The sequence below is a fragment of the Cetorhinus maximus genome, chromosome 5 (assembly GCF_964194155.1).
Source record: "Cetorhinus maximus chromosome 5, sCetMax3.hap1.1, whole genome shotgun sequence".
In the NCBI taxonomy this organism is placed as follows: Eukaryota; Metazoa; Chordata; class Chondrichthyes; order Lamniformes; family Cetorhinidae; genus Cetorhinus; species Cetorhinus maximus.
This window is the reverse complement of record NC_135883.1, coordinates 68,379,951-68,406,005: the sequence shown is the minus strand read 5'-3', so window position 1 is coordinate 68,406,005 and position 26,055 is coordinate 68,379,951. Positions and strand designations below refer to the sequence as shown.

Sequence of the window (26,055 nt, the reverse complement as noted above, 5' to 3'; positions counted from 1 at the left end):
GCTAGGCAGAATGTGTGTTGTGAGGAAGATGTAAAGCGACTACAGGAGGATTTGGACAGGCTTAGTGAGTGGACAAGAACACGGCAGATGGAGTATAATGTGGAAAATGTAAGGTTATCCACTTTGGTAGAAGGAACAGATGTCCAGAGAATTTCCTAAATGGTAAAGAGATTAGAAAGTTGTAGATGTACAAAGGGACCTGGGTGTCCTTGTCCATTAGTCACTGAAAACTAACATGCAGGTGCAACAGGCAATTAGGAAGGCTAATAGAATATTATCAGAGAGGATGTGAGTACATGAGTAGTGAAGTCTTGCTTCAATTGTACTGAAGCTTGGTTAGGCCGCACCTGGAGTACTATGTGCAGTTTTGATCCCCTTACCTCATAAAGGATATTATTGCCATAGAGGGAGTGCAATAAAGGTTCATTAGACTTGTTCCAGGGATGGCAGGACTGTCTTATGAAGAAAGATTGGGGAAATTGGGCCTGTATTCTCTCGCGTTTCGAAGAATGAAAGTTAATCTCATACTCAAAGGGATAGACAGGGTGGATGCAGGTAAGATGTTTCCCCTGGTTGGGGAGTGTAGAACCAGGGGACACAGTTTCAAAATAAGGGGGAAAGCCACTTAGGACCAAGATGAGGAGAAATTTGTTTATTCAGAGGGTTGTGAATCTTTGGAATTCTCTACCCCAGAAGGCTGTGGAAGCTCAGTTATTGAGTATGTTTAAGGTAGAGATTGATAGATTTCTGATTAACAATAACATAAAGGGTTATGGGGATAGTGTGGGTAAAAGGCATTGAAGTGTTCGATTAACCATGATCGTATTGAATGGTGGAGCAAGCTTGCTGGGCTGAATGGCCTTTTCCTGTTCCTAAAACTATTGGACCTAAAGGCTGACAAGTCCCCAGGACCAAATGGCCTGCATCCTAGGGTCTTAAAAGTGGCTGCAGAGATAGATGCATTGGTTATAATCTTTGTAAATTCCTTAGATTCTGGAAGGATCTCAGTGGATTGGAAAATAGTTAATGTAACACCTTTATTCAATAAAGGAGGGAGACAGAAAGCAGGAAACTACTGGCCAGTTAGCCTAACATCTGTCATAGGGATAATACTTGAATCCATCATCAAAGGATTTTAACAGGATACTTTGAAAATTATAATTTGATCAGGCAGAGTCAACATGGGTTTGTGAAAGGAAAATCAGGTTTAACTAATTCCTTTGAAGAAGTAACAATCAAAGTGCAGAAAAGGGAACCTGTAGATTTGGTGTACTTGGATTTCCAGAAGGTGCCTCATCAAAAGTTACTACACAAGACAAGTTTACAAGGTGTAGGGGGTAACATATTAGCATGGGTAAAGGATTGGTCAGCTAACAGGAAGCAGAGAGGAGGTCTTTTTGGGTTGGCAAGCTGCAACAAGTGGAGTACCACAGGGATCAGTGCTGGAGCCTCAACTGTTTACAATCCACATCAGTGATTTGGATGAAAGGACCAAATATATGGTAGATAACTTTGCTGATGACACCAAGATAGGTAGGAAAGTAAGTTGTCAAGAGGAGATATGGACAGGTTAAGTGAGTGGGCAAAAATTAGGCAAATGGAGTATACTGTGGGAAAATGTGAACTTGTCAACTTTGGCAGGAAGAATAGAAAAGCAGAATACTATTTAAATGGAGAGAGGTTGCAGAACTCAGTGGTACAGAGGGATCTGGGTGTCCTCGTGCATGAATCACAAAAGGTACAGCAAGTGATTAGGAAGGCAAATAGAATGTTGGCATTTATTGCAAGGGAAGACTTACTGTAACTGCGTGGGGCATTGATGAGACATCTGGAGTACTGTGTACAATTTCAGTCTTATTTGAAAAAAGATATAATTGCTTTAGAAGCAGTTCAGAAAAGGTTCACTCAGCTCATTCCTGGGATGAGGAGCTTATCTTGTGAAGAAAGATTGAACAGGTTGAGCCTATATCCGTTGGAGTTTGCAAGAATGAGAGGTGATCTTATTGAAACATAAAAGATCCCAAGGGGATTTGATAGTGTAGATACCAGGAGGATATTTCCACTTGTGGGCAAGACTAGAATCAGCGGACACAGTTTAAGAACAAGAGGTCTACCGTTTAAAACGGAGCTAAGGAGAAATGTTTTCTCTCAAAGGGTCATCAGTATGTGGAACTCTCTTCCCCAGAAAGCAGAGGAGGTTGGGTCATTGAATTTTTTTCAGAGTTAAACAGATAGACAAGGGAATCAAAGGTTATGGGGGCGCAGACGGCAAACTGGAGTTGAGACCACAATCAGATCAGCCAAATGGCCTACTCCTGCTCTTAAGTCCTTCGTTCCTATGCTCCCACCACCCTTTCAGGCAGTGTATTCCAGATCATAACTTCATGTGTAAAAAACTAAGCAATGTTGTCTCTGGTTCTTTCACCATTTATCTTAAATTTGTGTCCTCTGGTTACTATCTTATCACTGGAAAGTTTCTCCCCATCTATACTTATTAAAACTCCACAATTTTTGAACACCTCTGTAAATTTCCTCTGAACCTTCTCTGCGCTAAGAACAATCCAGCCCCTCCACAAATCAAAGGTTCCTCATCCCTGGTACCTTTCTAGTAAATTTCCTCTGCAAGGCTTTGACATCCTTCCTTAAGTATGAAGCCCAGTATTGGACACTATACTTCAAATGGAGCCTAATCAATTATATTTAAAGGTTTAGCATAACTTCTTTGCTTTTGTACTCTATTAATAAAGTCAAGGATCCCATATGCATTTTTTTTTTAAAACAGCCTTCTCAACTTCAAAGATTTGTATACATATAATCCCAGGTCTCTGTTCCTGAAACCTCTTTAAAATTGTATTCTTTACTTTATATTGCCCCTCCTTTTTCTTCCTACCAAAATGCATCACTTCACACATGTTAAATTTCAACTGCCATGTACCTACCTATTTCACCAGTCTACGTCCTCCTGAAATCTTCTACCATCCTTACTGTTCTGAGTCTTATGTCATCAGAAACCTTGAAATCATGCCCTGTATACCCAAGCCCATATCATTAATATATATCAAAAGGTGCAGTGGTCCCAATACTGACTTAGTTTTTTCAGTATCTTATACAGATTACTCAATAGATAAAAATTGTAAGTTAATGGGTTTTTTTTGGGATGAGTTGTTTTTTTGGTCTCTCTGAAGGGGTACTGGTGTTGGGAGGTTTTGATGTTGACCTCAGATTCTGCCAGCCAGGCTCAGACCATATTGACTGGGCACCTGTTGGTCAGTGAATTGGCAAATCCATCTTCACACCAAGAACATGTTTCAGCAAGAACTACAAACTCATTGTGGGGAATAAGGAGAATCAAGCTTGCCTCACTTGGCAGCAAGCCTCTCCTGGTTCGGAACTATGCAAGTTTAAGCCTCACTTTATATAGGCTGATCTTGATTTGATCAAGCTTTGTAAATAACAAAAGTACGAGATGGTGTTTGTGTGGACCAATTATTTTGATTATGTTAGGAAGTACCACGGGTGATACTTACAAATTATGTAAAGGCAGATCTAGGTTGAAGGTTAGACAGTTTTTCTTTTCCCAGAGAATAGTGGATCTCTGGAATAGGCAGCCAGCTTATGCTATGAACACTGATTCGCTGAACTCCTTCAAGTGAGAGTTGAACCTGTTTCTGGCTGGAGTACAAGAGGTTGTTACCTGGTAATGTAGATCATGGTCATAGTGATCTCCAGGACTAGTTTCCATTGTCTAAGGGGGCCAGGGAGGAATTTTCCAGTTTCTTTTTTCCCTAATTGGTCACAGTTTAAACTTATTTTTTTGCCTTACCCAGAGCTCACATAGCTCCTACTGGGTTGGAGAGTGAAGGATAAAACATCACAAACATGTGCGACAGGCTGGATGGACAAGTAGGTGTTCTCCTGCGTTGTTTGTATGAATCACATTTTGGATTGTGTGGTAAAACAGATGAACCCAATACTCAAGTGACTGATTGTGTTACATTCGCTACTTCACACTGCTTCTTAATATTTGGTTTAATCATCAAAAACCTAAGCACCTTTTTAAAATGCTTAGCGACCTATCTGGAGCACAATCGACTGAAGAAATCCTGGGTTTGTTTAGAATGCAGCACAGCACACTGACAGTCAAAAGTGTTCTTGGCTGTACACTTGTGTTAACATGTTCAAATCTCTGGTAAGAAATCTAAACAATTTGCAATCATACCTTTCAGCCAATGACATCAGAGGAAGCAGCTTTTTTTTAATCTTCATTTTCTGCCTCTGCTCCATTTCACTTACAAGAGGCTTTGGGTTTCGCTGCAGACTACTGATTGTGAAAGAGAGGACTGTGAAACCCAGGAGTTTTTCAGCTTTGTATTCATCCAATGTGTAAAGTACAATGTGGAATAAATACCCAGCAGAGTGCCATCAGGTTATAATTCAGTTTGATGTAAAACCTTGGAGAAAAGATTACAAGTCTGGAACTTGAGTCTTTTGATACAGAGTGGTTGGCTGGCACCAGCTCCAACTGCTGAATGATGTTGAGGTTCTGAAGTCAAGGTTTTAATTGAAGGCAGCTATAATTAAGGGTACAGGGAGTACCCTATAATTAATGGGATGTTCACTGGCTCAACCTCAAGCTAAACATGACATATCTGAAGTCATGGATGTTTTGTACTCTTGCATCCCATCACAGATACAAATGATCAACCCTGAAGGCTGACTCTGAGCAAAGTGCAACCCAATACATCTCCAAGACACACAAGAGGCCAGAAATCAAAGAAAACAGAGATCTTGGAGGGATTTAAAATCCTAAATATAGTCAAAACAATCCATGAAAATAAGAGGCACTCTTGTTGTGATGAGGGAAATATATCATGTAGAGTTTGGGAGAGGGAGAAAAATTTTGAATAGAGAACAGAGACCCTGTCTGTCTTGGGTGTTGGGAAGCAATCCTATTGAGCAATGGATGTCAGCTGCTGGTACGTGTGTTGAATCATGTTGCTTCTATCTGTAGGTTGCATCCCCATATAAGATACACACGTGGGATGTCTCTATTGTGATGTTATTCATGGCGATCTCCTGGTTTTATAACAAGGTGTCACTAAACACAAGCACTTTCCCCACTCTCCAGCACATCCTGTGAGCCCCCTGTATGGAGGGGCCAATCCTGTTTCCATGCACCAAAGACCTCAGGTGTACAGTGGCCCCATAGAACTTCATGGGTGGTATTGTGAATTATATTTTGGGGTTGAGGCTGGTATACACAGAACCTAAGTAATTCAGATGTCATCAGATTAGAATTACACGATAGATACAAGGACTTTTATTATAAAGATATATACACAGGATGTTGGGTATCCCAGAGTGTTTGCAATATTATAAACTCACCAGAGGGTTCCAATATCATGAGCTGAGCTCCAGGTTCTTGCAGCAGCTGAACTTAGGAAAAATGCTTTGACTGTGCTTGAGGCAGCACGGTTACAAGTCCGTCCATACTTCTCTTCCTCCACAGGGCAAGGACCAAGAAGTAGCCAGAGCAGGAATCCCCACTGCTCAGATATGCAGTGCATTTCATGGAATGCAAGTCATCATGTTCCCCAGAGGAAGCCAATCTCTGTCAATCTCCCATTTGATCTTTTCTTCACCCCATCTCGATTCCACTTTGCAAGGTGCTGACCAACTCTTTCAGGGGTTAAGGGCACCTGTAGCACTCTGGAGGTCAGTGACCAAAGAGGCAGCAACAGCCCTTTCCTAACCTCCTAGACGTGATGGGAATTTGGCAGCAAGTTCCACCATCCTATAAAATGGTCTATGGCACACCCCAGCCAGCCTGTGCCTTATCATGTATGCTAAAACACCCAAATGTTTCCCACCATTCATTGCTACTCAAAGCATTAGCTGATCACTTGTGAAAGGCTAATTTCACAATACAAAGCAAGTTATTCCAAAAAAGAACCCTGAGACATAAACAAAACAGCAAAAAAAAAACAGAACTATAAAGAAAACAACTTTGTAAATAAAACCCAAAGTTTAATACTTTCTGGAGCAAAAGTGTAATGTCTGTGTGGCAGTGAACTGACACAACTATCATACCACCAGTGAGTATATGTGACTGGTTGATGTCCAAGGACGTGGATGGGGTGTGGGGGGAGAAGTGATGGACACGACAGAACAATTTACACATTTCCTTCTCTCTCATGGTGCCTCAGTCTGTTCCTGGTGAAGGCTGTCCCATATACTAAGCAGAACAAAAAATCCAAAGGAGAAAGGTTGCGAGGTCGCACTGAGATCTGACCAGCTTTGTGTTGGGTTTGGCAAATTTGAAGCTTTCCTTAGCCGACTAGCAATCTCGTCCAACTCTCTGTCCGTGATCCAATTTTACTCATAGAACACAAATTGGTCCCCCCCCCCAGAAAAAGTTAGCAAATTAGATACAATGTCCTTCTGCAATTTGGAATAGCATCATGTGTCACATTTCCACGCGGCAAATCTTTGCTCATTATCCTTCTCATTTCAGCTTTTCATGAAGTAGGTTATTTAAATACAAACCAGCCTTACGATTACTAGTTAACGGTGGAATGTGGGGGAAGAATTTTATGATTTATTGTTTTTGAAGTAACTCTCCCACTTCTTCTCTATTGGGTGTTGTTGATGAAATGGAGCCTTAATGGGGTGGAATGACTGTTGGTGTCCCTTCCCTCATGAGTGTGGTGGGATGGTGGAGTCCTCAAATAAATTTGAAACACTTGGTCTTGTCGTGTGGCAGCCGTGTTTTGAAAAGAACAGAATCCACGCGGAACTGGGTATAGAGCAGTGGCATGTACCCGTAGACCTTCACAAAGAAGTTGATGCACTTATGCCTCTCATGGAAATGGGAGTCATCGTGTGACAGTGCCTGGGGACATCCTGGGCAACGGAAGGTCCAGCGAGACGTGACCTGTTGGATGAAGAATGTGGAGAGGTTAGAGCAGTACTTCCCAAACTTTTTCCCCACTGAAAATTCCCATAACCCAGAGTGAGGTTAGAATTGTATGGTGTGGGGTGGTGGTGGAGAGTTGTGAGGCGAGTGAGGTTTGAGAGGATGGGGAGGGGAGGCTGTACATCTGTGAGAAGCGGGGAGGGGTAGTGTACAGATGAGAGCGCACCAAGGGGTGTAGGGCGAGAAGAAAATTATGCGCTCGCATGTCAAGGGGCCTCAGAGCCGATCCCATTGAGTATCTGCTCCACAGTCGTCATTGCTGCCACGGTGAAGAGGGAGGTCATGATTCTAATTACTTTTCCTGTGATCCCACAGTGGGTCACAGCCCACAGTTTGGGAAGGTCTGGGTTACAGGCCTGGACTCTCTGAGGCATGGGAAAAAGAAAAAAGGACCAGAATCTTTGGTTTCACTTGCAAAGATAAAAAAACTTAAAGATGGTGCAATTAATTTCATGATTCTCCCCCTCCACCCCCTGAGTTTTGGGCATGAGTCTCTGTAAAGAAGGAATTTTTATTTATGTTTCTAAAAACAACTTCCACGACCTCAACAACTTGTATTTATATTGAACACTTAACGTAGCAAAACATCCCAAGGTACTTCACAATTATTATGGGATAGCAAGCCGCATAAGGAGGTATTAGGCCAGGTGATCGAAAGCTTAGTTAAGGAGACAGGTTTTAAGGAACATCTTAAAAGGTGGAGAGGCGGATTAGTTTAGGGAGGGAATTCCAGAGCTTATTGCCTTGTCAGCTGAAGGTAATGGTTGAGCGATTAAAATCAGGGATGCACTAGAGGCCAGAATTGGGGAACACAGATATCTCAGAGGGTGTAAGAACATGGGAGCAAACAGAGACTGGATGAGGTTAGGCCATGGAGAGATTTGAACACAAGAATGGAAATTTAAAAATTAAGGCGCTGTCGGACCGGGAACCTACATAGGTCATCGGGTATGGGGGTCATTGGTGAATGAGACTCAGTGCAAGTTAGGACATAGGCAGCAAAATTTTGGAAGCACTCAAAAGTTTACTAAGGATGCAGGGCAGGAGGCTGGTTAGAAGAACACTGGAATAGTCGAATAACAGCAGACAAGCTGAGGCAGGGATGGAAATAACATCTAGGTATCCCAAAGTATTTTACAGCCAATGAAGTGCTTTTGAAGTGTAGTCACTGTTTTCATGTAACAAAAGCAACAGCCAATTTGTGCACAGCAGCAATCTCATAATAGTCTGATCATAGTTTTGTGAAGTTGATTTAGGGATAACTATTGGCCCCAGAACACTAGGCAGAACTCCCCATGCACTTCTTCGAATAGTGCCATGGGATCTTTTACATCCACCTGAGGGGAGGTGGGATTCATTTTAACATCTCATCCAAAAGATGACAACCCTAACAGAACAGCTCTTGTTCAGTACTGGTGGTGCAGAGCATCAACCTGGATTATGTCCTCTAGCGTGAAATATGAAGGCGCATTATGAGAAAACATACACCACATTATTACTGTAAACCAGTCCCCCCTCAGTCAGACCAGAAATCCATTGACCGCATTCCCATTACACACAAACAGCACCTCCACTCTAAACCTTTCCTTCATATACTCAATGCATATATAATAAAGGTTCCTTGCTCCATCATGAAACATTGAAATATTGTTCCATTTTAACAGACACATACGAACATATGAATCAGGAGTAGGCCAGTCAGCCCCTCGGGCCTGCACCGCCATTCAATAAGATCATGGCTAATCTGATTGTAACCTCCACTCCACATTCCTGCCTACCCTAATAACTTTTCACCCCCTTGTTTATCCAGAATCTATCTAGCTCTGCCTTAAAAATATTCAAAGACTCTGTGTTCACTGCCTTTTGAGGAAGAGAATTCCAAAGACTCACGATCCTCAGAAAAAAATTTCTCCTCATCTGTCGTAAATGAATGACCCCTTATTTTTAAACCATGACCCACATGAGGAAACATCCTTTTCACATCCACCCTGTCAAGTTCCCTCAGGATCTTAAATGTTTCAATCAAGTTGCCTCTTACTTTTCTAAACTCCAGTGGATAAAAGCCTAACCTGTCCAACCTTTATTAAATCTTCTCTGAATTGCTTCTAGTGCATTTACATCCTTCCTTAAATAAGGAAACCAATACTGTGTACACAGTGCTCCAGATGTGGTCTCACCAATGCCCTGTATAACCGAAGCATAACCTCTCTAATTTTGTAATCAATTCCCCCTCACAATAAACGATTACATTCTATTAGTTTTCCTAATTACTTGCTGTACCTGCACTAGGACCCCCAGATCCTTCTGAATCTCAGAGCTCTGCAATCTCTCACCATTTAGATAATAAGCTTCTTTTTTATTCTTCCTGCAAAAATGGACAACTTCACATTTTCCCACATTATACTCCATTTGCCAGATCTTGCCCACTCACTTAACCTTCTATGTCACTTTGTAGCCTCATGTCCTCTTCAAAACCCACTTTCGTACCTATCTTCGTGTCGTCACCAAATTTAGCAACCATTCCTTCGGTCCCTTCATCCAAGTCATTTATATAAGTTATAAAAAGCTGAGGCCACAACTGTGGCACACCACTCATTACATCCCACCAACCAGAAAAAGACCCATTTATGGCTACCCCCTGTTTCCTGTTAGCTAGCCAATCTTCTTTCATGCCAATATGTTACCCCCTAAACCATGAGCTTTTATTTTCTGCAATAACCTATGATGTGGCACCTTATCAAATGCCTTCTGGAAATCTAAGTACAGTAGATTCACCAGTTCCTCTTTATCCACAGCACATGTGACTCCTTCAAAGAGCTCCAATAAATTGGTTAAACATAATTTCCTTTTCACAAAACCATGTTGACTCTGCCTGACTACCTTGAATTTTTCTAAGTGCCCTGCTATAACATCTTTAATAATCGCTTCTAACATTTTCCCTATGATAGATGTTAAGCTAACTAGCCTGTAGTTTCCTGCTTTCTGTCTCTGCCGCCACCCCCACCCACTTTTTGAATAAAGGAGTTACTTTCATTATTTTCTAATCTGATGGAACCTTCCCTGAATCCAGGGAGTTTTGGAAAATTAAAACCAACACATCAACTATCTCATTAACCACTTCTTTCAAGACCCTAGGATGAAGTCCATCAAGACCCAGGGATTTGTCAGCCTGCTGCTCCAACAATTTGTTCAATACCACTCTCTGGTGATTGTGATTTTCCCGAGTTCCTCCCTCCCTTCCATTTTCTGATTTACAGATATTTCTGAGATATTACTTGTATCCTCTGTAGTGAAGACTGATGCAAAATATCTGTTCAATTCATCTGCCATCTCCTTATTTTCATTATTAATTGGGAGACAGTGGCATAGTGATATTGTCCACCATGCATCTGCCATGGTGGGATTTGAATTCAATAAAAATTTGGAATTAAAAGTCTAATGATGACCATGAAACCATTGTTGATTGGTTCACTAATGTCCTTTAGGGAAGGAAATCTATTGTGCTTACCTGGTTTGGCCTACATGTGACTCCAGACCCACGGCAATGTGGCTGACACTTAAATGCCCTCTGAACAAGGGCAATTAGGGTTGGGCAATAAATGCTGGCACAGACAGTGACGCCCACATCCCATGAACGAATCAAACTCTTTTCTTATTTAAAAATCTATGGAAATTCTTACTATCCGTCTTTATATTTCTAGCTAGCCTCCTCTTGTACTCTATTTTTTCCCTCCTTATTAATATTTTGGTGATTCTTTGCTGTTCTTTATATCCTGTCCGATCTTCTGACCTGCTACCCATCTTTGCGCAATTATATGTTCTTTCTTTAAGTCTGATACTGTCTTTAACTTTTTCAGTTAACCATGGATGGTGGATCCTCCCTTTGGAAGTTTCCTTTCTCATTGGAATGTATCAAATCTGTGTATTCTGAAATATCCCTTAAAATGTCTGCCACTGCATCTCTATTGACCTATCCCTGGACCTCATTTGCCAGTTCACTTTCGCTAGCCCTCATAATTGCCCTTATTTAAGTTTAAAATACTAGTCTCAGACCCACTCTTCTCTCCCTCAAACTGAATGTAAAATTCAATCATATTAGGATTGCTGCCACCTAGGGGTGCCTCCACTATGAGGTTATCAATTAATCCTATCTTGTTGCACAATACCAGGTCTAGTATAGCCTGCTCTCTGGTTGACTCCAGAACATGCTGTTCTAAGAAACTATCCCGAAAACATTCTATGAACTCTTCATTTACCCTACCTCTGCCCATCTATATGTAGATTAAAATCCCCCATGATTATTACCATATCTATCTGACAAGCTCCCATTATTTCTTCCTTTATACCCTGTCCTGTTGTGTAGTTACAATTAGGAGGCCTGTACATCATTCCCAGAAGTGACTTCTCACCTTTATCATTTCTCATCTCAACCCAAACCACTTATACATCATGGTTTCCTGAACTTAGGTCATCCCTCTCTAATGTGCTAATACCATTATTAATTAACAGAGTCACCCCTCCACCTTTTCCTAACTTCCTGCCCTTCCTCTGAAGTACTTTATTAATGCAGAACCTCATCGATAGTCTTGTCCTGTCAAACAGTCATATCAGTCTCAGCAACACTGACCTTTATCGGTGGTTTCCTGGTGATGTGGGAGACAAGGAAGTTCATGGCAATATCTTCACAATTAATGTACTCGTCCACCATGTCACGAATGGCCTGTGGCATTATATAGGAGTAGAGGTACGCATAGTACTGGAAGAGAAGAACAAAACCTTCAGGAGGTAGCCTGAAAATATAATGGGAGAAAGAGGGGAGGAGATGAGGCCTCAGAACTAAACCATGAGCTGAAGCTCCTTTTCTAAATCTCTCCGCCTCTCTCCTTAACACCTACCTCTTTGACCAAGGATTTGGTCACTAGTCCTAATGCCTTATGTGGCTTTGTATAAAATTTTGTGTGATAATGCTCCTGTGAAGAGCCTTGGGATGTTTTATTACACTAAAGGCGTTATATAAATTCAGATTGGTGTTGTTGAAACTGAGTTTTAAAACACAGATCATCAAAATGAGAACCAGTTTATCTATCAGCTTTGCTAAAACTCAGGAATATTTACCAAAAGGACCCAAATGTCCCAACTGAAGCTCAACAGTGCCAATAGAATAATTGGCACATTCAACTTTCCTTTTCCTATAAGGATCCCCGACCCCAACCAATCTCAACAGTGACCCTGGCCAACCCTGAACCCAACCAATCTCAGCCAATCCTGAATGAATCTTTTTTTAAAATTCATCCACGGGATGTGGGCATCACTGGCTGTGCCCATTTATTGCCAATCCCTAGTTGCCCTTGAGAAGGTGGTGGTGAACTGCCTTCTTGAACCGCTGCAGTCCATGTGGTGTAGGTACACCCACAGTGCTGTTAGGAAGGGAGTTCCAGGATTTTGACCCAGTGATATATTTCCAAGTCAGGATGAGTGACTTGGAGGGGAACTTCCAGATAGTAGTGTTCTATCTGCTGCCTTTGTCCTTCTAGATGGTAGTAGTCATGGGTTTGGAAGGTGCTGTCTAAGCAGCCTTGGTGAATTCCTGCTGTGTATCTTGTAGATGGTACAACTGCTACTGTGCGTTGGTGGTGGAGGAAGTGAATGTTTGTGGATGAGGTGCCAATCAAGTGGGTTGCTTTGTCCTGGATGGTGTCAAGCTTCTTGAGTGTTGTGGGAGCTGCACTCATCCAGACAAGTGGGGAGTAGTCCATCACACTCCTGACTTGTGCCTTGTAGATGGTGGACAGGTTTTGGGGAGTCAGGAAGTGAGTTACTCGTCACAGGATTCCTAGCCTCTGACCTGCCCTTGTAGCCACTGTATTTAAATGGCTAGTCCAGTTCAGTTTCTGGTCAATGGTAACCCCCAGGATGTTGATAGTGGGGGATTCAGTGATGGTAGTGTCATTGAACATCAAGGGACGATGGTTAGATTCTCTCTTGTTGGAGATGGTCATTGCCTGGCACTTGTGTGGCGAGAATGTTACTTGCCACTTGTCAGCCCAAGCCTGGACATTGTCCAGGTCTTGCTGCATTTGGACATGGACTGCTTCAGCATCTGAGTCATGAATTGTGCTGAACATTGTGCAATCATCAGCAAACATCCCCACTTCTGACCTTATGACAGAATTGAAAAAGCAGCTGAAGATGGTTGGGCTGAGGACACTACCCTGAGGAACTCCTGCATTGATGTCCTGGAGCTGAGATGACTGACCCCCAACAATCACAATCATCTTCCTTTGTGCTAGGTATGACTCCAACCAGTGGAGTTTTTCCCCTGATTCCCACAGACTCCAGTTTTGCTAGGGCTCCTTGATGCTACACTCGGACAAATGCAGCCTTGATGTCAAGGACAGTCACTCTCACCTCACGTCGGGAGTTCAGCTCTTTTGTCCATGTTTGAACCATGGCTGTAATGATGTCAGGAGCTGAGTGGCCCTGGCAGAACCCAAATTGGGCGTCAGTGAGGTTATTGCTAAGCAAGTGGCGCTTAATAGCACTGTTGAGGACCCCTTCCATTATTTACTGACGATTGATAGTAGACTGATGGGGTGGTAATTGGCCGGGTTGGATTTGTCCTGCTTTTTGTGTGCAGGACGTACCTTGGCAATTTTCCAGGGTAGATGCCAATGTTGTAGCTATACTGGAACAGCTGGCTGACTCTGACCCTCCTGAGCAGCTGAAATTCTCTTGATAGGGGATCCCCCTGAGGGACAGCCCAGTTTCCTCTAGTGGCTGTTGGATTGTAAATCGTACAAATGCCAACCTCACCTATTTCAGCTGGTTGAGTTTCTGGGAGAGTGAAGAGGGAGATTAAAAATGAATTTGCAAGGTCTCCTTTGATTTCTTAGATGGTAAATACATTGCCTGGTGTGGAGCTGAGCATGCACACAAGGAAGTATCCAACACCCAGGTCAGCAACAATAACTTGCATTTATATAGCAGCTTTAATGCAGTAAAATATCCTGTGGCGCGTCACAGGAGCATTAACAAACAATATTTGACACTGAGTCATAAAAGTAGACATTGCAGCAGGTGATTAAATGCTTGGAACATCTTAAAGGAGGCAAGAGAGGCAGAAAGATTTAGGGAGAGAATTTCAGAGTTTAGAGCCCAGGCAACTGAAGCTACGACTGCCAATGGTGCAGCAATTAAAACCAGGGATGCTCAGGAGCCCAGAATTGGAGAAGTACAATCTTGATGGTTGTATGGCTGAAGGAGTTTGCAGAGATAGGGAGGGGTGAGGCCATGGAGGGATTTAGAGACAAGGATGAGAAATTTTTAAAATCAAGGTGTTGACATACTGGGAGCCAATCTAATTCAGTGAGTACAGGGGTTTAGGGCAGCTGGTTTGGATTGGGAAAACCAATATAGATTTCTATTTCTGGCTGCATAAGACAATTTATCCCAAGTCATTTTGCTGGTTATGGATCAAAGACAGGCAAATGGAGTTGAGCCATGATCTAACAGAATGGTGGAACAGGGTCATTGGGCTGAACAATATATAATTAACAATCTTGACACACCACGGACAAACCTTGTGAAAGAAGGCAGCGCCAGTCAGCACCATGGAGAGTTCACAGGAATAGTTGGAGTTGTAAAGCCAGGACTGGTGGGCCATGTCCCAGGCATGGTACCTGCCAGGAAAACCCACAATTCGATCTCTTGCCTCTCGCCAAACCCTGGAGGAGGAAGTAATATAAATCTCAGGTCCAATGAGGAAGTAGTAAAAGGCCAGTGCAATGCAAGAATCTTCAGGACTGACAGTAAACAAGCCTATTCAGATTTTGATTAATTGCTCAGCTCTGTATGGTCACTAACTAGCAGATTATAAAGTTTTACTGTACTCACCGAAAGCCAAACATGATCTCATCGTGGCGAAGGTGGGCATCATCATCAATAGAAAGAATTGCCTCTGTTTCAATAGTATCCCAGGGTAAGAAACGATTATTTAAACTATTCTTCTCTGTATGAACAACCTAAAGGGAAAATAAATTATCTCAATGGCATTTTCCAGACCTGAAAATCACACCCAATCAAACGATCAGCCCGAGAGTATCTCAACCAATCAAATGATTTGAACCACAATGATATCAACCAACGAGATTATTGAATCACTATTGAGACACTTGACAGGGAGTCTCTTTGCATACTTCTGGACCATTGCATGAACCTTCCTGTTACTGCCTACTCTTCATATTTTGATCTTCCCCTTTCTTAGACTCCCAGACGACATATTCCTGCCGTTGAGAGAAAGGGTTCCAATACTTCCAATCCTCCTTTTTAACTCAGTTAGGGACTGCCAGAGCAAGATACAAGAGATGGCCCTTGCTCCAATTCCCCCAACATCCCCCCACCACAAACCCCGCCCTGGAAATTTCTCCGTTTGTAGCTCCCTGTCTCTGCTCCTCACCTTCCTGCAGTGACAAGATTAGAATCTAGCCTGAGCAGAGTAGGAACCTGTGAGTGCTCCAAATCACCCATCAGCACTACCACACTCACAGCAGCCTGGAAAAATTTAAAATCAACCTCCCTATTCAAGCAGTCAGTCGGTTCAAGGGGCCTGCAGCCAAGGGCTGGACCCCACCAACCAATGGCAGCTGGTCTCCCCTTTCACATGGAGCATTCCCATGGGAATCTACAAGCAATATGATCTGATAGTAATTTTAGGTGTGACCCCATGGCTCAATGGGTAGCACTCCCAAGTCAGAAAATCACTTGACTATAGAAGCTTTAGGGGTAATCTGAATGAGGTGTTCAAGATGATGGAGGAGGGGGTAATCTGAATGAGGTGTTCAAGATGATGGAGGAGTTGGTAAAGGAGAGATATTTCCCCTGGTATCGGAGTCCAGAAGAAGAGGGCATAATAAAATTAGAGCTAGCATAGGTGAAGCAATTTCTTCACACAAAGGGTATTGGCAACTTTCTCCCCCAAAGAGCTGTTGATGCTGGGGATTAACTGAAAACTTCAAAACAGGAGACTGATATATTTTTGTTGTAGTAAGGGATAAAGGAACCAAGAGTATAAAGGTATGATGGAAACAAGGTGGGTAGATGGAGTTACAATACAGATCAGCTGAGAAGGGCTGAATGGCCTATATCACTATGATTGGAACTCTGCACCTCCCCAGTTAAGTGGGCTGAGAGTCACCCATGTACGTTCCAATGAGTCATTGCGCAGGCATGCTATGCTGCTGGGGCAGTCACGCTGTGTTTAACAGAGAGTTCAAAGAACATTGCGCAGTTAAGGAATGGGACATGAAGGGGAGCATCTGTTGGCTCCCTCGACAGTACAACCATTTTGTGCTTGTTTGCAACTTCCCACCACAGTTCATCAGGCACAGAGTAAAAAGTGAGCAAAAAACTTGCAAACAATCACAAGGAAAACTTGGGAACTGCTAATTATAGAACTCAAAGAACTTAGGAATTATTTGTGTAACCTCCAGCTTATGTCATTCAGACAGGTCAGGATAAAGACAACCAAAGGAACTGGGGCAGGGTGCTGGCGAGGGAAGGGAGGAGTGGGCCAGAAAAGAGTGGGAGGGGCCATTAATGGCAGCCAGGAAGGGTGGGTGGGGTGCAGAAGAGAGAGAGAGAGAGAGTTGGGGGGAAGAGAGAGTGAGAGTTGGGGGGGAGAGAAAGAGAGCTGGGGGGGGGAGAGAGAGAGAGTTGGGGGGGGGGGAGAGAGGGAGAGTTGGGGGGGGAGAGAGAGAGAGAGTTGGGGGGGAGAGAGAGAGAGTTGGGGGGAGAGAGAGAGAGAGTTGGGGGGAGAGAGAGAGAGAGAGTTGGGGAGGGGAGAGAGAGTTGGGGTGGAGGGAGAGAGTTGGGGTGGAGAGAGAGAGTTGGGGGGGAGACAGAGAGTTGGGGGGGAGACAGAGAGTTGGGGGGGAGACAGAGAGTTGGGGGGGAGACAGAGAGTTGGGGGGGAGACAGAGAGTTGGGGGGGGAGACAGAGAGTTGGGGGGGGAGACAGAGAGTTGGGGGGGAGACAGAGAGTTGGGGGAGAGACAGAGAGTTGGGGGAGAGACAGAGAGTTGGGGGAGAGACAGAGAGTTGGGGGGGAGACAGAGAGTTGGGGGGGAGACAGAGAGTTGGGGGGGAGACAGAGAGTTGGGGGGGAGACAGAGAGTTGGGGGGGAGACAGAGAGTTGGGGGGGAGACAGAGAGTTGGGGGGGAGACAGAGAGTTGGGGGGGAGACAGAGAGTTGGGGGGGAGACAGAGAGTTGGGGGGGAGACAGAGAGTTGGGGGGGAGACAGAGAGTTGGGGGGGAGACAGAGAGTTGGGGGGGAGACAGAGAGTTGGGGGGGAGACAGAGAGTTGGGGGGGAGACAGAGAGTTGGGGGGGAGACAGAGAGTTGGGGGGGAGACAGAGAGTTGGGGGGGAGACAGAGAGTTGGGGGGGAGACAGAGAGTTGGGGGGGAGACAGAGAGTTGGGGGGGAGACAGAGAGTTGGGGGGGAGACAGAGAGTTGGGGGGGAGACAGAGAGTTGGGGGGGAGACAGAGAGTTGGGGGGGAGACAGAGAGTTGGGGGGGAGACAGAGAGTTGGGGGGGAGACAGAGAGTTGGGGGGGAGACAGAGAGTTGGGGGGGAGACAGAGAGTTGGGGGGGAGACAGAGAGTTGGGGGGGAGACAGAGAGTTGGGGGGGAGACAGAGAGTTGGGGGGGAGACAGAGAGTTGGGGGGGAGACAGAGAGTTGGGGGGGAGACAGAGAGTTGGGGGGGAGACAGAGAGTTGGGGGGGAGACAGAGAGTTGGGGGGGAGACAGAGAGTTGGGGGGGAGACAGAGAGTTGGGGGGGAGACAGAGAGTTGGGGGGGAGACAGAGAGTTGGGGGGGAGACAGAGAGTTGGGGGGGAGACAGAGAGTTGGGGGGGAGACAGAGAGTTGGGGGGGAGACAGAGAGTTGGGGGGGAGACAGAGAGTTGGGGGGGAGACAGAGAGTTGGGGGGGAGACAGAGAGTTGGGGGGGAGACAGAGAGTTGGGGGGGAGACAGAGAGTTGGGGGGGAGACAGAGAGTTGGGGGGGAGACAGAGAGTTGGGGGGGAGACAGAGAGTTGGGGGGGAGACAGAGAGTTGGGGGGGAGACAGAGAGTTGGGGGGGAGACAGAGAGTTGGGGGGGAGACAGAGAGTTGGGGGGGAGACAGAGAGTTGGGGGGGAGACAGAGAGTTGGGGGGGAGACAGAGAGTTGGGGGGGAGACAGAGAGTTGGGGGGGAGACAGAGAGTTGGGGGGGAGACAGAGAGTTGGGGGGGAGACAGAGAGTTGGGGGGGAGACAGAGAGTTGGGGGGGAGACAGAGAGTTGGGGGGGAGACAGAGAGTTGGGGGGGAGACAGAGAGTTGGGGGGGAGACAGAGAGTTGGGGGGGAGACAGAGAGTTGGGGGGGAGACAGAGAGTTGGGGGGGAGACAGAGAGTTGGGGGGGAGACAGAGAGTTGGGGGGGAGACAGAGAGTTGGGGGGGAGACAGAGAGTTGGGGGGGAGACAGAGAGTTGGGGGGGAGACAGAGAGTTGGGGGGGAGACAGAGAGTTGGGGGGGAGACAGAGAGTTGGGGGGGAGACAGAGAGTTGGGGGGGAGACAGAGAGTTGGGGGGGAGACAGAGAGTTGGGGGGGAGACAGAGAGTTGGGGGGGAGACAGAGAGTTGGGGGGGAGACAGAGAGTTGGGGGGGAGACAGAGAGTTGGGGGGGAGACAGAGAGTTGGGGGGGAGACAGAGAGTTGGGGGGGAGACAGAGAGTTGGGGGGGAGACAGAGAGTTGGGGGGGAGACAGAGAGTTGGGGGGGAGACAGAGAGTTGGGGGGGAGAGAGTGAGTTGGGGGGGAGAGAGAGTGAGTTGGGGGGGAGAGAGAGAGTTGGGGGGGAGAGAGAGAGTGTTGGGGGGAGAGAGTGAGTGTTGGGGGGAGAGAGAGTGTTGGGGGGAGAGAGAGAGTGTTGGGGGGAGAGAGAGAGTGTTGGGGGGAGAGAGAGAGTGTTGGGGGGAGAGAGAGAGTGTTGGGGGGAGAGAGAGAGTGTTGGGGGGAGAGAGAGAGTGTTGGGGGGAGAGAGAGAGTGTTGGGGGGAGAGAGAGAGTGTTGGGGGGAGAGAGAGAGTGTTGGGGGGAGAGAGAGAGTGTTGGGGGGAGAGAGAGAGTGTTGGGGGGAGAGAGAGAGTGTTGGGGGGAGAGAGAGAGTGTTGGGGGGAGAGAGAGAGTGTTGGGGGGAGAGAGAGAGTGTTGGGGGGAGAGAGAGAGTGTTGGGGGGAGAGAGAGAGTGTTGGGGGGAGAGAGAGAGTGTTGGGGGGAGAGAGAGAGTGTTGGGGGGAGAGAGAGAGTGTTGGGGGGAGAGAGAGAGTGTTGGGGGGAGAGAGAGAGTGTTGGGGGGAGAGAGAGAGTGTTGGGGGGAGAGAGAGAGTGTTGGGGGGAGAGAGAGAGTGTTGGGGGGAGAGAGAGAGCGTTGGCGGGGAGAGAGAGAGTGTTGGGGGGAGAGAGAGAGTGTTGGGGGGAGAGAGAGATTTGGGGGTGGGGGAGAAACAGCGAGAGTTGAGGGGAGGGCGAGAGTTGGGGGGAGGGCGAGAGTTGGGGGGAGAGAGAGTGCGTTGGCGGGGAGGGAGAGCGTTGGCGGGGAGGGAGAGCGTTGGCGGGGAGGGAGAGCGTTGGCGGGGAGGGAGAGCGTTGGCGGGGAGGGAGAGCGTTGGCGGGGAGGGAGAGCGTTGGCGGGGAGGGAGAGCGTTGGCGGGGAGGGAGAGCGTTGGCGGGGAGGGAGAGCGTTGGCGGGGAGGGAGAGCGTTGGCGGGGAGGGAGAGCGTTGGCGGGGAGGGAGAGCGTTGGCGGGGAGGGAGAGCGTTGGCGGGGAGGGAGAGCGTTGGCGGGGAGGGAGAGCGTTGGCGGGGAGGGAGAGCGTTGGCGGGGAGGGAGAGCGTTGGCGGGGAGGGAGAGCGTTGGCGGGGAGGGAGAGCGTTGGCGGGGAGGGAGAGCGTTGGCGGGGAGGGAGAGCGTTGGCGGGGAGGGAGAGCGTTGGCGGGGAGGGAGAGCGTTGGCGGGGAGGGAGAGCGTTGGCGGGGAGAGAGAAAGGTGTGGTGGGAAGAGAGAGAGGTGGGGGAGAGAGAGTTCGGGGGGGGAGAGAGAGTTGAGGGGAAAGAGTGGGGAGAGAGAGAGTTCGGGGGGAGAGAGAGATTTGGGGGGGGAGAGAGAGAGAGAGAGAGAGAGTGAGTTGGGCGGGAGGGAGAGAGTTGGGGAGAGAGACAGAGAGAGTTGGCGGGAGAGAGAGTGTTGGGGGGAGAGAGAGAGGGAGGAAAGTGGGTGGGTGATAAGTGGGTGGGAGGAAAGTGGGTGGGTGATAAGTGGGTGGGTGGGAGGAAATTGGTTGTGTGGGTGGGTGTGAGGAAAGTGGGTGGGTGTGAGGAAAGTGGGTGGGTGATAAGTGGGTGGGTTGGTGGGTGGGAGGAAAGTGGGTTGGTGGGTGGGAGGAAAGTGGGTTGGTGGGTGGGAGGAAAGTGGGTGGGAGGAAAGTGGGTGGGAGGAAAGTGGGTGGGTGGGTGGGAGGAAAGTGGGTGGGTGGGCGTGAGGAAAGTGGGTGGGTGGGCGTGAGGAAAGTGGGTGGGTGGGCGTGAGGAAATTGGGTGGGTGGGCGTGAGGAAAGTGGGTGGGTGGGCGTGAGGAAAGTGGGTGGGTGTGAGGAAAGTGGGTGGGTGGGTGGGCGGGAGCAAAGTGGGTGGGTGGGCCGTCGGGAGCAAAGTGGTGGGTAGTCGGGAGGAAAGTGGGTGTGTGGGTGGCTGGGAGGAAAGTGGGTGGGTGGCTGGGAGGCTGGGAGGAAAGTGGGTGGATGGGCGGGAGGAAGGGATTGGGGGATGATCATGGTGGGTGCAGTTATGGCTGAGAAAGAGAGACTATCCCCTGACTGTCACCCCTTCCCTTCTCTCAAATGGAAGCATAGTGGAAACTGAATGTTCTGGCCCAGTATAAACAGGTATCTGATAATTACTAATCTTTTCCTACATAGTTCCCTCAGTTTACCCAGTGTGTCGAATTATTCCATAAGGATCCCAGGTTCCCAGCCCCTGCACTCAGTGCTAAGTTAGATGGCATCTGCAAAGGACAACTATTGCTCTTGGCTAGATAGGAAAGTCAATTCAGGTTCCAGCTGTTAATTGCTTTCTGACTGACAGTGGCGAGCAATATTTGGATACTGGGAAATCAAGTGCTGTCATGATGCTACTCCACCTTATTTAAATAAAATGTCAACATCATCATTGAATCTCTCTCAAATCTGAGAGTCAGCCTAGTGTGATTCTGCAGGGCAATAGGCACCGGAGGGACAAAAACTAATTGTTGGCACCTGGGAGGGGAGAAAATTAGTAAAGAAAGAGGGTCGATCTTACAGCACAAAATAGCCCATTTAGCCCAACCTGTCCAAGGTGGTCCTTATGTTGCACATTAGCCTCCTCCAACCTATCTTTATCCTATGCCATTTGCATATCCTTCTATTCCTTTCTCCCTCATGCTCATCTAACTTCCCTTTAAATGCATACAAGCTATTTACCTCAGCTGCTCTATGTGGTAGCAAGTTCCATATTCTAACCACACTCTAGTTAAAGAAGTTTCTCCTGAATTCCTTACTGGATTTATTAGTCAACATTCTAACATTTATGGCTCTTAGTTCTGGTCTCCCTCTACATTGGAAATATCTTCTAACCTATGAAACTCCTTCATAATTTTAAGGACCTTAAGAGATCACCCCTCAGCCTGATAATTATAAGGAGACAGTTCTGGTAACACCTTAGTAAATCTTTGCACATTCTCCATTGCATTTATTTAGCACATTTCATGACCTCAGCACTTCACAGCCAATTAAATACTTTTGAAATGTAGACACTTTTGCAACTGAGGCAAAGCAAACATGTAAAAGTGTCAGATATATTTTTGAACAGAGAAAGGATTGAGGCATATTGTGTTACAATGTGATTACTCTACCAAAGGGGTTGATACCTTGGATCTATTGATGGTTTTTTTTTTAAATCCTGTTTATCTGCTGCAGTCTGTGCAGATCTCCAAAGGCAGTTCAGACCAAACTGATGATGTAACATGATAAAACCTTTGCAGTAACTCACATTAGTCTCTGCTCTCCACTTTCAGCAAGTCTCCATCTCAGTGCAGCACACAGTACGATGTACCAGAATAGAATGGTTCCATAGCAACCAACGATTGGTGCCTGGAGACAACTCTCAGGACACCCTTGGCGTTGGAGCATTTCTAGGCAAAAATTAAGCCACAAAAAAGCTTTTACTAATGAGGTTGCTAGAAACAAATGGAAGCCATTTGCTTCTCCCATTTCTTTGTAGCAGCAGACACACAGGTAATGGGGCAGAGCTGTCCTCAAGCAATCTTACTGCCCATCTACATAACTCAGAGTCTTGCACTGAGTAGTATTGCACCTCTCAAATGCAGCACAACTCAAAAGCACAAAACAATGTTTAACCAGGACCAAGTTAAACAGGGACATTACTTCACATTATGTCAAGCGGACATTTGAGCCAAAGAACAGACGTGTTAGCACAGAACTTGAATATTGCTGAAAACATGTCGCTCTTTTCAACAATGAATAAACTTATGTTTATTTAGCACTTCATGTCCACAGGACCTCCCAAAACATTTCACAATGAATTTCTGAAGTGTTGTCACTCTTGTAACATAGGAAATGACAAATTCCCACAAACAGCAATACGATAATAACCAGATAATCCGTTTTAGTGAATTTGAGGGATAAATATTGGCCAGGACAATGGGGAGATCTCCCCTGCTCTTTGTTGAAACAGTATTGTCAGATCTTTTACGTTCACTTGAGAAGGGAAAGGGGGGTCTCCTCCAGACCTACTCTCCAACATATCTGCGTTCGTCTAACTCATATCCATCCACACTCTCTTCTCCCCTGGGCCTGAGAGGTCTGGTCCTTTGTCATGTTTTAACATGCTACACAGAACATTACTGAACCGAAACAGAGGTAAACCAGAGAAAAGAAAACATCCTTACCACAATGGGCACTCCAATATCAGGCCACACAAGATCCTCAGAAGGTGGTTTGGGAGAATTCCACACGACAACAACTTTATTCAAGTAAGGAAGGCCATTCAGCCTCTCCAAGGAGTTCATCAGGACTTCCTCGCGCTCATAGGTTAACATTACGACTGTAAACTGTTCCCTGGGAACATTCCCGCCCAGCGCTGCTTGGAACTCCTTTCCAGAGCCCCCGGCTCCTGCACCTATTGGCCGGAACCCTGTCCCGGACCCAAGAAACTTGGCTTCCGAGGGTAACGTGGGGTCGAGTGGGGTGTGTGGAAAGAGGTGAAAAGGTCCTGGAGCTGCATTCCAGGCTCTGTAAGTGTCTCGGACAGTGACTGTGAAGTTCCGCAGGTATTTAGGGGAGGCATATGGTGGTTCAGTCTCAACGGGCCCCAAGTCCAAGTCTCCAGTGTCCGCTATGTTGGGATCGGTGCCGGCAGCTTTTCCCGTCTTATGAGGGATCTCCTTGGAGGGCTCTTCTGCGATGGGAGCAGCAGGGATTTGTATTCGAGTTCGCACGGTGGACAGGATAGTGCTCAGCACATTATCCGAGGTGGAAAAGTAGGTCTCCCATAGGAAACGGCCCTGACGTCTCATGTTGAGAAGGTCGCTGTCTGAGATGCTTCTCAGGAGGAAGTGGACTTCGGTTATGCGAGGTTTTGGCACCACTAGAGCTGCCTCACTCCAGTGTATTGTATCATGATACGGCAACTGCACATGTTCCCCAAGGATTACCGGGATGGCTCCAACTTCCAAGGCTTCGAAAAGCCTCATGGAACAGCCAGCAGAAGCAATGAGATGACTGTTACCCGGTGTTATGATTAATACAAAAGTGGACAATTTCAGTAACTCTAGCCTGTCGTCCCTCTCTCCACAAAGTGCCCACTCAGTAGGCAAGGCAGGCCACGGCTGGTTTTTGCAGGTGAACTCCACAAGAACCAAGTCCAACTTGCTGTCCTGGACAGCCTTCAAGGTGGCAATAATCCTGTCATCATAATCGGCTGGAGCATTGCCCTCAATCTCCTCCTCGAAGGAACGGGCCTCCTGCAAGCTGGACATGAGCGACTCAATCTTCTCTCCCTGAAAGCTGAAGAGATACTTCCTTTTGACAGGAACCTGGGGAGGGATCTCCAGGAAGTTGGGTTCAGACATGGCGTGGATGAGTGGCGAGGGGATGAGATCAAACCCGGGACGATACTGCACATCGTAGAATGTAGACTGGACAACCATGGCCCTGCCTGTGCTGACATTGTAGAGCAGATTCTGTGTTTGGGACCTCCTGGACAGGTTGATGAGAAGATGATTGTGCCCATCCGACCGCCAATAAGGGAGGGAATGCAATTGCTTTTCGAGGTCAATGGATTTCATTGCGGTTGGGTCGTGCAGCTCCCCAACCAAGACCACGTAGACACAGGCAACATGAGGATTGTCTGTAATATAGATGTTAGTCCGAGCGGTCGCCTGGAATGCCTGTCTGATTAACGGATCGATTAAAGCGCTGAATTGGTACTGATCCAGTGGGTAGATGTAAACGGGAAAACCAGATGTAAGCGGACACCGGGAGTAATCAAAGCAAGAATGCAAGCGGCAGCTGTTGGGAGATTTTGGCAATGGGAAGCTGGTCTCATCTTTCTCTGGCAACAGGCGGATTGGCAGCGAGAGCTTAGGCTGGTTCTGAGCCACCAGTTCCTTGTAAGAGTGCTCGGTTTGGCTGATGACATTTTTGAGCTGCAGTAGATCCTGTTTGGCATTCTCGATGCTCTTCTTGCAGGACTCGATCTTCAGGTTGAGTTTGGCAATTTCGCTGTTTAGCTCTTGCCGCTTGGCCTCGAGCTGGAGCAGCTCCTCGCTGACTGACTCCCGGATGCGGCACAGATCTTGCACGTGCTTGACCTCACAAAGGGCGTTGACCGAGCGCGGCTCAAAAATGCGTGGGCCCGAATCATCAAGGTTGTCAATGGTGGTCAGGTAGTAATGGGCAATCAGCGGGAAGAAAACCAGTATAATGAACAGGGTGAAGCTGAGCCAGGTCAACCGGATGCGATTGGACCAACGTAACATGCATGGCTGCCCTACATTCCCAACAACTCCGTTACGGAGCATGATATAAACTAGCAAGAGTTAGGGGCAAAATAGTAGTTTTTAAATTAAAAAAGTGGAAGAGAGGGGGATAAATCCCTCTCACAATCACAATCACGTTTGATCAGAAGCCATGACAGGGAAATCTAATCTCACTCACTACCCAAAGGGTCACTGTGTATTTTCCTTTAGATATTTCCCATAAGCTGTTTACAACTTAACACCAATAGAATGGAAATTTCATTTTCTCTCTCCTTCCTCCCACGCAATGTCTCTCTCTCCTCCCGAGGCTGCTGAGAAAACCGAAATCAATCAGCATACACCTTCAGCTCACTGTAGCCACTGGAGGTGCCATTGCCATGACGATGACAGATCTCAGAGGACCACTGCAGATGCCTGTTAAGCTGGCAGCCTCCATTAGTGGCCCTCAGCATCCTGAACGGGCAGTCGACAATAAATCCAATATCCTAAGGTATTCACGAACCACTGCCACAACAATGAGCAGGAGCTGACAGGTAACTCGTCCTTTGCCCCCTCTCTCTTCTCACATCAGTTCAACTTCCGGTAGCGACATCACCAGCTGCGATAGAAGAGGTTTCAGGTTAGTGTTTTCATACAAAACAAGTTTTTTGAATATTACTGAGAATGGGAAGCATCTGTCGATGCTGCTCATTTGGTTTAAATCACCAGGGCTGCGACTTTATGAACTGTGTTTCTCATCCGCCTGTTTAAATCCCTCAACGACCTTGCCTCTCCCTATTTCTGTACCTCCTCCAGCCCCCATAACCCTCTGCGCTCCTCTAATTTTGCCTCTTGGGCAGCCCCGATTTTCATCACCCCACCACTGGCGGCTGTGGAATTCCCTTCCTAAATCTCCTCAACCCTCTCCACCCCTTTTCCCTCTTTTAAGTGTTTCC

The 26,055-nt window shown here is 46.8% G+C and overlaps 1 protein-coding gene across 2 annotated transcripts in view; it reads right to left on the bottom strand.

Annotated features, from left to right (window-relative positions):
• Positions 1 to 5,297: 5,297 nt before the first annotated feature.
• The window catches only part of extl3 (exostosin-like glycosyltransferase 3), an 85,257-nt gene continuing 64,499 nt past the window's right edge, over positions 5,298 to 26,055 (bottom strand). For both annotated transcript variants that reach the window (XM_078541956.1, XM_078541955.1), the window contains exons 2-6: positions 23,030 to 25,718; positions 14,870 to 14,997; positions 14,556 to 14,700; positions 11,604 to 11,732; positions 5,298 to 6,934 (exon numbers count right to left, since the gene is read on the bottom strand). In XM_078541956.1, coding sequence (XP_078398082.1) covers positions 6,725 to 6,934; positions 11,604 to 11,732; positions 14,556 to 14,700; positions 14,870 to 14,997; positions 23,030 to 25,162 — 2,745 coding nt within the window. In that variant the 5' untranslated portion in view covers positions 25,163 to 25,718 and the 3' untranslated portion in view covers positions 5,298 to 6,724. The remainder of the gene's footprint in view (positions 6,935 to 11,603; positions 11,733 to 14,555; positions 14,701 to 14,869; positions 14,998 to 23,029; positions 25,719 to 26,055) is intronic.